General features: G+C 39.6%; 1 protein-coding gene across 9 annotated transcripts; it reads right to left on the bottom strand.

Annotated features, from left to right (window-relative positions):
• Positions 1-401: 401 nt before the first annotated feature.
• Positions 402-11,425, bottom strand: LOC120667446 (pentatricopeptide repeat-containing protein At2g41720-like). Of its 9 annotated transcripts, XM_039947537.1 has the most exons (13): positions 11,243-11,422; positions 11,060-11,134; positions 6,101-6,273; positions 5,644-5,749; positions 4,319-5,428; positions 4,143-4,248; positions 3,859-4,063; positions 3,153-3,285; positions 2,492-2,596; positions 1,959-2,079; positions 1,034-1,050; positions 860-952; positions 402-768 (listed from the first exon to the last, which is right to left on the bottom strand). In XM_039947537.1, exons 1-13 carry the CDS (start codon positions 11,264-11,266, stop codon positions 745-747), a joined length of 2,292 nt encoding a protein of 763 aa, XP_039803471.1. In that variant the 5' UTR covers positions 11,267-11,422; the 3' UTR covers positions 402-744. The 9 variants fall into 9 exon arrangements, 7 of the variants coding, with proteins under 7 accessions (XP_039803471.1, XP_039803482.1, XP_039803496.1 ...); XM_039947548.1 differs by lacking the exon at positions 6,101-6,273 and having other exon boundaries at positions 11,243-11,265; XM_039947562.1 differs by lacking the exon at positions 11,243-11,422 and having other exon boundaries at positions 6,136-6,273; positions 11,060-11,118.
• Between the last annotated feature and the right edge of the window lie 937 nt (positions 11,426-12,362).

The following is a 12,362-nucleotide window of genomic DNA, read 5'->3' as shown; positions in this document are numbered from 1 at the left end:
TATCTAGATCTTCCCATAACTGCATCTTGGTGCTCTCACTAAGGCCTACCTGAGGGGCATAAGCACTGATCACATTCAAAACCAAATCTCCAACTACCAACCGGATTAGGATAATCCGGTCGCCTTGCCTTCTAACCTCTACGACTCCATCCTTAAGGCTCCTATCAATCAAGATGCATACACCATTCCTACCCGGAGTTGCTCCCGTGTACCAAAGCTTGAAGCCAGTATCCTCAACCTCCTTCGCCTTCTGGCCCTTCCATTTAGTCTCCTGAATGCATAGAATATTTACACGCCTCCTAATTACTGCATCAACTAGCTCTCGCAACTTACTCGTTAGGGACCCTACGTTCCAGCTACTTATATGAATCCTAATTGCATATATCATCAAATATTACTAATTTGTTCATACGGCCATCTCTCTATTTTTCATAAAGCCTTATACAGTGTTCCCTATCATCGTCACAACAAAATTATTCTCAAACCAATATGACACAGGATGGGAAAACTGCTTATTTGAAAGACATTGACAAATTACAATGTCCAAGAACTGCTACTACAATGGCCATACAAGATTGTAAAGTCTAGGATGGAGAATGGAAGACTCTGCTCTACTAGACTAACTTAATTTTTCCGAGCCAAGCCATAGAGTTAACGAGTATCCCAATTTCTCTCATCTTAGCCATAGAGATGATTCATGAGGTCATGCTTTTTCCAAGCCAACCTCGCAATTGTAGAATCATGTCAATTTCTCAGTTCTCGAAGTCCCTAAAGCAGAATATCGGAAACTCAGTAAGACAACAGCTTAACATGGAAACAGGTAATTCCTATGAACTCTTTCATATTAAAAAAGCCTTACTATGTCCATTTTTCTCAATAATGAGGAAGTTGCTTCCATGCCAACTAGGGCACACTCACAATCCTGTCCTCCCTGAATGCTGCTAGCTTCAATCTGATGTCACCTTCCATATTCAGTTATAGACTTCTAGTAGTACATATCAAACAAATGCAGAAATATCTGGAGTCATGTTACCTTCTCTCTCAATGCATCTGATATGAGCAAAGATAAAATGTGTCATCCAGGAAAACATGCATTGTTCACCTAGTGAACGGAGAAATGGAAACAGAAGAGAGTAGCAAAAAATATATAGAATAAGCACTACTGGTGAACTGATCAACAAAGTTCACTTTAATTTGTCATACATGTATGTTGCACTTGCACCAACAGAGATTTTTCACTATCATGTAAAAATAAAACAAAATTAAAAAGTATGAAAAACAGCAGGGCAAGGTAAAACAACTACACTTAAAATCCAGTGGTTCAAGGTAGACATGAAGGAGAATATCAGATAATTGAAGATTCAAAGGAAGAAAAAGGAGCCAAACATTCAATCAAGTGCAATGGTACTCTGTAAATCACATAGCTCGTTTTATATCTCACTCTAGTTTATCAAAAGAGTCATTACTAATTAAATTTATAACTCTTTTTTCCTCTAATACATGGATTAATTGAAGTAGTAGTGGCATGTTGCAGCTTATTTCCTCCCAATATTTTATCAGTACAACATAGCATACTTTGATAATAAGTTGATTCAAAACATTTTATAAAAATATAACACTTCGCAGAAAACATGAATTAAGAATATGGAAACTATTGAAACATGAAAATACAAAGGCCTAAGAAGAACAGTAATTTAACAATGGCAACTTTGCAGGCATGAACCCTGCTATTGGGTTTGAGGTCAACAAAATACAATTATTATATTTTGCAGCAGCTTAGTTTGAGAAATTTCAAAACATGAGATGAACTGGATTTATATCTTGCCTCCAATGTCCAAGCTGGACATTCCAGATTTGACAAGGACAATACTCTATAAATAATATTTAAAGGTATTATTGCATTAAAGAACAATAACACGTTTTTTTGTAAATAATAATAAGATTAGGAAGTGCCATACTTATTTTTTCTTGCAGGAGAGTAACATAGTCCATACTGTTGTCTCTCCAGATATATGGAAGTACACTTTGATACATATATAGTGTTGGACGGACACCAGCATCTTCCATCCACTGCAACACCTACATAGGCCAAACAAAGGCAAACTATCATCCATCTTTTTCCCCTGTTTCACATATTTCCAATCAAATATTAATCACCCCAAGTTTAAAATGCTTATGTTACATTTGTTGCAGGCAGAATGTTGAATTTACCACAATTCTAATTTTTACAACAGGACATAATGGATCCAGGTTTCACAACAAAAGACCCAGACAAAAGATGTCAAACAGAAAAAAAAATGTATTTAGTTCTCGTCCAAAAGAAAAATGGCAGATCTTTAATACACAATCATCTTATCACAATTCAGCAATTGTAGATAGAATCTAGAGAATGTCGTTCTCTTATCTTTTAAGGGAATCTTTTCTTTTGAAGGACCCATCAACTCTTAATCAAATGTAACAATATAGCTGCCTAATGATATGACCTGTATACCTCAATATACTTTCTCCATTTCCCAACAACTAAAAGGTTTCTCAGCAGAACCGCATAAGTAGAAAGGCCCACAGTAGAGCATGAAGTCACCATCTTATAGAACAGCTGCACGATAGAAAATCATAACAATAAGCATAGTCTCAGTTCAAGGGGAAGCAGCAACAGTAAATGCACACCCCCAACAGACGAAGCACCACTACTGAAACTGTTTTCTCTCACAAGTGTACGAAACAAGTCTGTGTGTTCCTCAAGCATCAAATATATTCACAAAAGAAATGATGAGTTAAAACTAGTAAAGATGACAGTAGTATTCTTAACTCTAGAATCATTTTATTTGGTAGAGAACAGCAATATATAGGTGATGCATGGATCTACATGTTGTTGTCACACATTGGTGCCATTAAAAACACTACGTTAAAGATTAACATCATACAAAGTAGTGATTCCTCTGAAATGAGGAATCTCTCTTTCTGAATTGCTCCTGTCAATGCTGAACTATACTGTTTTTTTGGACAAACAATCACTTGCACGGTTGCACCAGTGCAATTACTGACAGGTATGGACTGAGTACTGAAAATAAATGATACCATGGTACTAAATTCCATCACATGTCAAAGTAAGAAACATAAAATGACACCTATGTTAAAGGGGCCAATTATACCTTCATCATGCTCTCTGTCTTGCCACATTTTCCAAGAAAATTCAAAAGATGGTTTAGTGTGCCAACAGAAATGGATGAGAGGGAGGAATCCAATTGCTCAATTATTTCGCTGGCTGTTTTCCATTCCCGTAGCCTGTTGCAGAGCATCAAAGGTCTCACTAGTTAAACTAGCAACAGTAGTAACCTCTCAAAAGACATAGAACATCAACGATGCATGAAAACAAGACAAAAGCATGACATGATCTAGATGATAATAGCTAAAGGTGCAGACTGCAGAGGCTCACTTTCTATAACTGCAAATGCTCAACAAGTCCAAAAAAAAGATGTCACTGAATTACTGAACTACATTTGAACAGAGTAAGCAAACAAACAGACCTGGTAGCCTCAAGCATCAGTTTGTGAATTAAAAAATTTTGATCTAACAAAAATAAGAGAGATCTCACCTACCACAAGGTTTTATCCTGCTATCTCAAGTGGTATCATAATAAATACAATTGTAATACAAAAGTTCGTCTGCATAATACTATTTAATGTGGCAGAAACTAGAAAGTTACCCACACATAAATATGTACTTATGTAGTGCAAACTACCAACATTGTGTCACTACAGCAATGTATATATGCATTTAACAAGTTAAAATAATAATGGAGATTTCAACAATAATAGTTACAGTGCACGTGCAACTTAAGATGGTGGATAAACATACATGCTGCATGAAGCTATTATCTCAAAATAAGCCTTTTGGTTCAACGGTATCTGTTTTTGCTTCATGAATTTCATCAACTGTAGGACCCTTTCAGGTTGGCTTCCATTATTCAATGCTTCCATGAGGGATGAACATACAATGGCATCTGGTTGCACATCATTACTTTCCATCTCTTTGAATAGGTCCCACGCTCTCCTCCAGCTCCCTTATGATCCATATGGGCAATGGATTAGTTGAAAACTTAAAATTATTGAAACATTTTTCTCATCATAAGAGAATCTTACCATCATCGCTATAGGCTTTAATCATTGCAGTATATGTCAAAACATCGGGGAAGCAACCAGATTCTTTCATAGAACTAAACATAGATTCTGCTTCGCTTAGTTTTCCCTGAAGTAAGCCATTGTTAGCATAACAATTCTTTACAGGGAACCAGAGGGTTAATGTCAGTAATACTTACTTGTTTGACATATGAACAAATGACAGACGAGTAGACTTCCTTGGTCAAATGAATTTTCAGGTCCATCATGTCTTCAAAAAATTTCAGAGATTCTGCATACTTTCCCAATTTACATGATCCACTAATGAGTACATTGTAAGTTACAGCATCTGGCTTCACATTGCGTGTCCTCATTAATGCGTACAACTCCAAAGCTTTCTCATAATCACCCAAACTTAAATAGCTTCCGATGCCTGAGTTGTAAGCAACTGTATTTAGTTCGATCGCTCGAGACTTTGCTGCTGCAAGGATTGCGTCAATTTTAGTTACTTGTCTGCAGCGACCACATGCTGTTAACAGTGTACTTATTGAAACAACATCCGGTTGAATGCCATCTCTCTCCATTTCATGCAGCAAACTAATAGCTTCCTTCAACATTCCAGCAGATCCATAAGCATCAATAAGTGCATTGTAACTGACTTTGTTTGGCTTGCACGAATTCTTTCTCATCTCATTAAAGACCTCCCTAGCCTTCTCAGGTTGTGCAGATCTACCATAAGCATTAAGTAAGGAGGTATAGGAAACTATATCAGGTCTCAATCCATTTTGCTTCAGTAATTTAAAAGTTTCCAAGGCCTCCTTGTGCATACCATGTGAGGCATAAGCACCCAAAAGTGCATTATAGGATACAATGTTAGGCCTGACACCTTCAGCAACCATCATATCAAAGACTGCCTTGCAATTTTCAGCTTGCCCACAAACAGAATAAGAATACATTATGCTCGTATATGTAACAACATCTGGAGGACATATTGTTCTTTTTTCCCTCATTGAGTTAAACAACTTAATAGCTTCTCCATACTGCCCAACCTTTACAAGGCAATGGATCACAATATTCCAAGTGAATGTATCAGGGGCAACATTAGATGATTGCATAATTTCAAAGTAAGCTATGGCTTTCGAATACTGAGCTCCATTCTTGAAAGCGGACAAAACAATGTTGTGTGTGATCAAATCTGGTCCTACACCATTTTCAGTCATCTTCTTACAAAGCTCTAAAGCTTTCTTCCAGTTACCAGCAGCTCCACATGCATTTATTACATTGTTATATGTCGTTCGACTAGGAGGTATCTGCAACAAAAAGGTATCTCTTACAGGAGCAAACTAAACCATCCATGATGTATAATGACTCAGATTATTTATATAATGATGTTTATTATTCAGTAATATTATTGGAGCATCAAGATGCTAGTTATGTAGAATATCTTTACAAGCATGTAAAGTTCAATTGTTTATTTTTTAAAGCAGCTATCCAGATAGTCATGCCTTCATAGTAATGTACTTACAGCAGCACGTTGCATATCTTCCATAATATTGATGGCCCAACGCCACTGGCCAGCTCGAGCATGAGCATGGATCAAAGAGTTGTATGTATCAGCATCAGGTTTGCACCTATGGATATACCATTTCAGTAAAACAAAAGGGACAAGTGTGATCAGACAATGGTAAGGCTACCATTTAACTAAATTAACGAAAAAAATACAAAAACAGAAGATGCATGTAAAGTATATTTTAAGAAGATGTCTTATTGGTGTGGCATAATAACAGTACAGCATCACAAATTTTCTGAATGGCAGTCTAATGTGCTGAAGCAGTAGACCTCTTACGACAAACTTGTTGTTCTTAGTTGAAACAAAAAGCCATTCTAGGAGTGATATGGCTCTATGCTTCTAGTAAGGATGAAAGAAAATAATAGGTCAATATTGATTAAGGTGTTGAAAGTATGACATATAGCACTCATACCGCCATTCTTGCATCTCAAAGAACAAACCACGTGCCTGATCGACCTGATTGTGTCTAGCATGTAACCTTATCATCATGCCATAAATGTCATTACGAGCACAATAATTCTCCTGATTTTTCATCCAGCGGAACACATGTACAGCATGTTTCAAGGATCCAGAAATTGTGATTTCCTACAAGTGATACAAACTGTGTGAGTTTATTATCACCTGAACGGGCTAAATTGTAGTTAGTGAATTTATGGAGATTTTTGGTCAGTTATAAATAAGAACAACAACTTGCAAATGAAGTAGCTACTGGGGGATTCTACCATACACTCTAATAAATCAATATTGGGAGCACAAAAATGATGGTGGCAACTGAATCTTAAGAGAATAACTAGATTCTCTGGACTGATTGAGAAAACCATAGCTTTCGAGACATACTGAAAATCGTGAACAAAGTAAATGGAACTAGCATAAACAATTACAGACTCCGTGGACAACTAAAATGTATCAGCAGAGTTGCCAATGCCACCTGCAAATAGATGCAGGGCTATTGTAGTTGAATCCTTAGATAAAGCACCATAAGATAGTTGACATAGAATACTTAAAAAGTTATAACTACTATGATAACTTAACTATCATGTTAACAACAAATCAAAGAATCTGTGCATAGCGAAATTGAACATATGCCCGACCATGAATGACTCAGACGTCAATAACACCTAGAACTCAAGATGAACTAAACAAGATAAATGTTGTACTACAAGTTCAAGCAACTTGGTTCAGTGACGTCCAGTGTCCTGCTCCCCTCACACAAATTTAGTGGCGCAAAACTAAGTGTGGGCAAAATTACACGTCAATCTTACCAATTTAGTGGCAAAAAAACCCATTTTTTTGGCTCCCGTCGAGCCATTTGAATACCACACTACTAGGCAATAGTAGCATCCGCACTAACAGTCATTGCATCGAATACATAGCACGTGCTAAGAAGAAAGCACGGGGGCATACGCGGATGAGGAGCGGGAAATTGCGGCGGGAGTAGCGGCCGGCCCAGCAGTTGAGCACGGCGTCGACGGCGTGCGCGTCGGCGGGGGGAAGCGCGAGCACGCGCGCGGCGGCCTCGGACACCTTCCAGTCCCGCTGCCACCGGGTGCCCTCCACGCGCCGGCGGTGCCGCGCGGGGAGCGACGCGGCGCGGACGCCGTCCACCTCGGCGCGGGCCGCGCGGCGGCCGCGGTCGAGGTCGACGGACACGGCGGGCCGGCGCTCCGCCCACGGCAGCGGGCCGGGCGCGCGGGGCGGGGGCCGCCGCGGTGGCGCGCGGACGACGCGCGGGGGCCGCGCCTCGGGGCTCGGCGACGGCGGGGGCGGGGGCGGGGGCGGAGGCGCGGGAGCGGCAGCCATCGGCGGCGCGGCTTTACCGTTGCGGATGCGCGGGGGGTTCGGATAGCGTGGGCGTTGGTGAGCTGGCGCGGCCTCTATCGCGGGTGGAGTGAGATGGATAACCCGAACTGACCAGTCCAAGCATGAAAATGAAGTAATCTACGTATCTATTTCCCAATATAAGAGGTACTGTAGTAGCATATTTGTCATCAGATTATTAGGACTTGTTTAAATCTCAAAAAAAATTCGGAGCAACAGTAATTTCAAACGTTTGAACACTAATTAGGAATATTAAATTTCAATAACCGACAAAACTCATTCCATAACTCTCAAGTGTAATTGCGAGACGAATCTTTTAATAATTAGACAATATCATGCCATAGTAAATAATTTCTAATGACGAATTAATTAGGCTTAATAGATTCGTTTCGTGATTTTTTATCCATCTGTGTAATTAGATTTACAATTAGATTATGTTTAATCCTTCTAATCTTCAGTTAAAAATTTGCTACGGTAAATTTCGCTCAAAAATTTTTATAGGATCTAAACCTAACCTTAGATATGAGTAAAGAGCGCCGCCACGTGCACTACGCGGAGGGTCCACGTCGGTAAAAAAAAAATGCCATCCAATTGTTTTTTTACTGTTTGTAGTTAGTTGTCTAAAACTATTGTAGCGTGCCCAAATAGTGAGCAGCGAGTAAGCAGTGGACAACAAATAGTTTTTAGCATCCATAAGAAGATACTAGGAATATTGGCGCGCTAATGCTGCGCCTGTAGGCGATGTGTGTCGTATGGCTTGTGGGTTTTTTTTTCAGTAGAGAAAGAAACGGACAGATCAAATGATGGAAAAAAAATTGTGATGGTGACAACGGCCGGGAATTCTATTCGTCGCACGCGTTGCTAGAATTAAACCCAGCATACTACTCCGCACGGCTCAGAGTCCAATCCTTTTCCGCACATCCCACGGGTCCAAGTTTCTTCCGCTTTCTTCTTTTATTTTATTTCATCATCGGCCGCAGCACGCTAGTGCTTGCATTCTCCAAGATGGTTGTATTTTTAGATTTCTGTGCAGTAAGCATTCGAGCTGAAAAAAAATTCATAGCTCACAAAAAAATTATCCAAATCAACTTTTGTATCGAACCGTTAGGTTTCCTATAATAACCTTCAAAGTTATACCAAATTTAACTTATATTTGGATGATATTTGTTCTGAAACATTTTTATTTGTTTCAGACCAATTTCTTCTTGTGAGCATTTTGTTTTGTTCTTATAACATTTTGTTTTGTTCTCAAAATGTTTTCTATGTCTTTTAGAGAATAGTTTTTGCTGAACATTTTCATTTTGTTTCAAAACGATTGCTTGAATTTGTAACATTTGTTCTTCTTAGAGTTAGAATTGTTTCCGCTTTACCATCAAATTGTTTCAACTAAAGAAATATTTAAATATACTCATGTGTGATCTTATTTTAAAGATCTCATCATAATAAGTATGATGATGCTTTGCTAATCAGTTTATTTATTAGCAACATTTTCATGTGAACAATTTCTCAGAACAATCTGAAAGCGAAACAAATCTAGAATTTTTAAACATTTAGAACTTCCCGAAGTGTTTAACAATATTTATTGGGAACTTTTCATGTAAATATTTTTTCAGCACACTCTGAGATGTTCCCAAACAAATCTAAAATATTTCAGAACACCCTGAAATGTTTCCAAACAAACATAAATATTTCGGACTAAAATGATTCTAGACAAATGGGTTTCAATGATCCAGAATATTTTACTGGGAACCATGCAAACAATTTTCTCAGAACACTCTAAAATGTTCCCAAACATTCAAAACTTTCCAAAGTGTTTAACAACATTTATTGGGAACTTTTCGTGTAAACAATTTTTTTGGCACACTCTAAGATGTTTTCCAAAACAAATCTAAATTGTTTTCGGAACACTTTGAAATGTTTCCAAACAAATATAAATATTTCAGAACAAATGATTTCAAATAAATGGGAATTCTTTCAGTTTCCCAGAACATTATGAATTGTTTCCAAAATATTTATTGGGAATTTTTTCTTTTAGACAATTTTTTCATAACTTTCTTAAGTGTTTAACAACATTTATAAAAGGTTAAAAAAAATTTGAGATCTTTTTTGAGACATTCTGAATTGCTTTTTCCAACAAATTATTTCAAAACATTCCAAACTGTTTATTATTGAGAACTTCTCAAGCAAACAATTTTTTTAGAACACTCTGAAATATTTCCAAACATTTTTTTGTAACTTTTTGTTTATCAATTTTTCGAACCAATTTGAAATGTTTTTGAAACATTCGGAACATTTTCTAAAGTGTTCAACATTTGAAAACTAAAGCAAATACCACTTCTAAAGAAAATGGCAAGCCTAACATCCAATTAGATTAATGGGCCGGGCCCCAGCTTCAGCTGCCACTCGCGCGTGCTGGAGCGCGCCGCCCGCCCATGCTTCTGCGATGCTATCGCGTGAAGTCAGCGACAAATAGATGCCCCCGACAACGGCACATTCAAGCCCGCTGGTTAGATTGGCCCATACTTTATCATTTGTGTGAGGTGAGAAGAAAAGACACTGGCCAATATATTAATAGGCTAGCGCTTTTCAAAAAATTGATGATAGGCAAGCGCACTGGCAAGTGGTGGTATGGTTGCACTGTTTGGTTCATGGTCTGCCTGACTTGGCATTGCAATATTGTTGCCATCTATGCTTGCTTTAACAGACAGGAAGGCCACGGGGCTGCTTTATAGTGCGCGAGGGCAGGTAGTGCCGTAGCAGTTCTGGAGCATATTGACATTTCTCGTAGCTATCGATGGAGGCGGACTCATCAAAGGACGTGACAGAGGTGAGATGTGCTGTGAAGAGGGCTACAGAATGGAATCGGGATGTTCGCTGTGCAAAGATTTTTGGCCTCCTAGAAGGCATCGAAATGGAATTCAAGTCACAATACTGAGGAATAGATGCAACCTACATAGAGGAATAAATGCACCGAAAAAAAGAAACAATACTGAGGCAATTTAGCAAGTCAGGCTCATAATTAAAGTGGCGGCCAGCAGCCGGAGCAATTTAAAGGCAGAATAGAATGAATGACAAACTCCCAAAAAGGATCATCCCATAATAACAATATCCCAAGTATAAAGGGGGCCTCTATTAAACTAAATTATGAGCCCAGTAACAGCGAAACCAAGTTACAATCAAATAACGCACTAAGCACATGGCTATTACAGACCAAAAATGGCCACAACAGTAATGAAATGGCAAAGCAAAATCTTTACAATCGAGCACATGCAGCAGATCAAAATATCGCACACACAAAGAACACTTCATACTCTTAGATTATGAGTACCGGCAAGAACGACCACAAAACGGAAGAAAGCAAGGTACGCAGAATAAGCACACAGCAAGCAATGATTCAATGTAGATAAGGTTGATATTCATGCAAAGCCTATCCACAGAAAGGAAAAACAGTCATCGCAGTCAAAGAAGGGAGAGAAAAATTATAGCTCAAAACAACCACAACAGGATAATAGGGGCACAACTGAAGAACAGTAAAATCTGAAACTAATGTCACCTGGAGTAAACACCAACAGGAGGGCCAAAGGTCCTGGAACCACGAAGACCACAACATAGAGCAGGCGAACGGATCCTGCTCAGAAAAAAAAGCAAAATATCAAGATCAGCAAAGCAATATGTACATGCGCCGCCGCATCTCCTCGGCTTCCATGCAGCGGGCATCGCACAGATGCACGCGCACCAGGCCATCGCAGACCCGCGGCATCACGACGCCTCCGGGGAGGGGTTCGTCTTGGGACCGGCGGCGGAGGCCACAAACCAGAAGGAGTTCGTCTTGGGCGCCAGCGGCGGAGGCCGCAAAACGAAAGGGGAAGGAATGAACAGAAAGAGGAGCATGGAGCTGAAGACGAGATGACGGAATGAAACAAGGCGTACGGCTGTAGAAAGGCTACACCTCACCAAAGAGGAATAGCGAAAAGGATAGGAACATAAATTTACCTAGGAAGGAAAGGAAGAAGATGGCTCTGGTCTGCTGAAGCGTTCCTTCATAAAAGAAGACTTAAAAGTGATACAATATCAGTCCCAAAAGGCTGATAACACTTTTATTACATCAGCTGGTACATCACCATATAACTCTACGCGGAAATGGGCAGTGAAGCGCCACTATCGTGAGGATAACAACTAACACCCACACAACGATATTAACTACGAAGAGGGGGTCATCAGAGTCTTGCGCCATGCGGAAACTCCTGCGGGTGACCCTAATCCACAGGCAAGGTTGGGTGCAGGACGGAATCTCTACTCGACGTCTCCGGGAACGAAGTCTGGATCTTCCTCTGTAAAAATTTAGAATGGGGTGAGTACAAACGTACTCAGCAAGTCCAACCACACCCACGGAGGGGGGTATAAACAGAATATAATGCATCGGTTACATCAAGGATAAGGCTAGAGTTTAACTTGCGGAAAGCAATCTTTTATGCATGGGTTCATTTGAAAGAAAGGATTTTCAAAGCAAGTTTTCTTTGTACTGAGTAAAACGTAATGTTGGCCCACACAGGATCCAAATTTTAAGCTGCTACCGGACTCCTCATCCGCCGTAGCACACGGCACAACTGCTGGACACATTCCCAAAACAACTCACGCCAATCCATCCCAAAATAAACACTAGTTATGTGACAACACCGTAACTCGCCCAGTACCGTGGGCACGGCTATTCGAATAGATTTTAACTCTGCAGAGGTGTGCAACTTTACTCACAAGCGGGGTACCACAATTCGATCACCGTAGTGTCGGTGCAGATCCCAACAAAACCATTACCCACCTTAGCTAGACCTGACTAGCCATCACGAGATCCACCAAGG

This window comes from Panicum virgatum, chromosome 2K (assembly GCF_016808335.1).
Source record: "Panicum virgatum strain AP13 chromosome 2K, P.virgatum_v5, whole genome shotgun sequence".
Taxonomy (NCBI): domain Eukaryota; kingdom Viridiplantae; phylum Streptophyta; class Magnoliopsida; order Poales; family Poaceae; genus Panicum; species Panicum virgatum.
Note: the sequence above shows the minus strand (reverse complement) of the source record. Positions and strands in the feature narration are given on the sequence as shown.

Bases quoted from the DNA above. Each gene is read 5' to 3' on its own strand.
- LOC120667446 (XM_039947537.1), bottom strand. From the start codon at position 11,266: ATGCCGCGGGTCTGCGATGGCCTG. The intron at 4,249-4,318 runs GTAAGTATTACT...GGCTTACTTCAG, and splicing joins TTTGTTCATATGTCAAACAA to GGAAAACTAAGCGAAGCAGA. The intron at 4,064-4,142 runs GTAAGATTCTCT...ATGGATCATAAG, and splicing joins TAAAGCCTATAGCGATGATG to GGAGCTGGAGGAGAGCGTGG.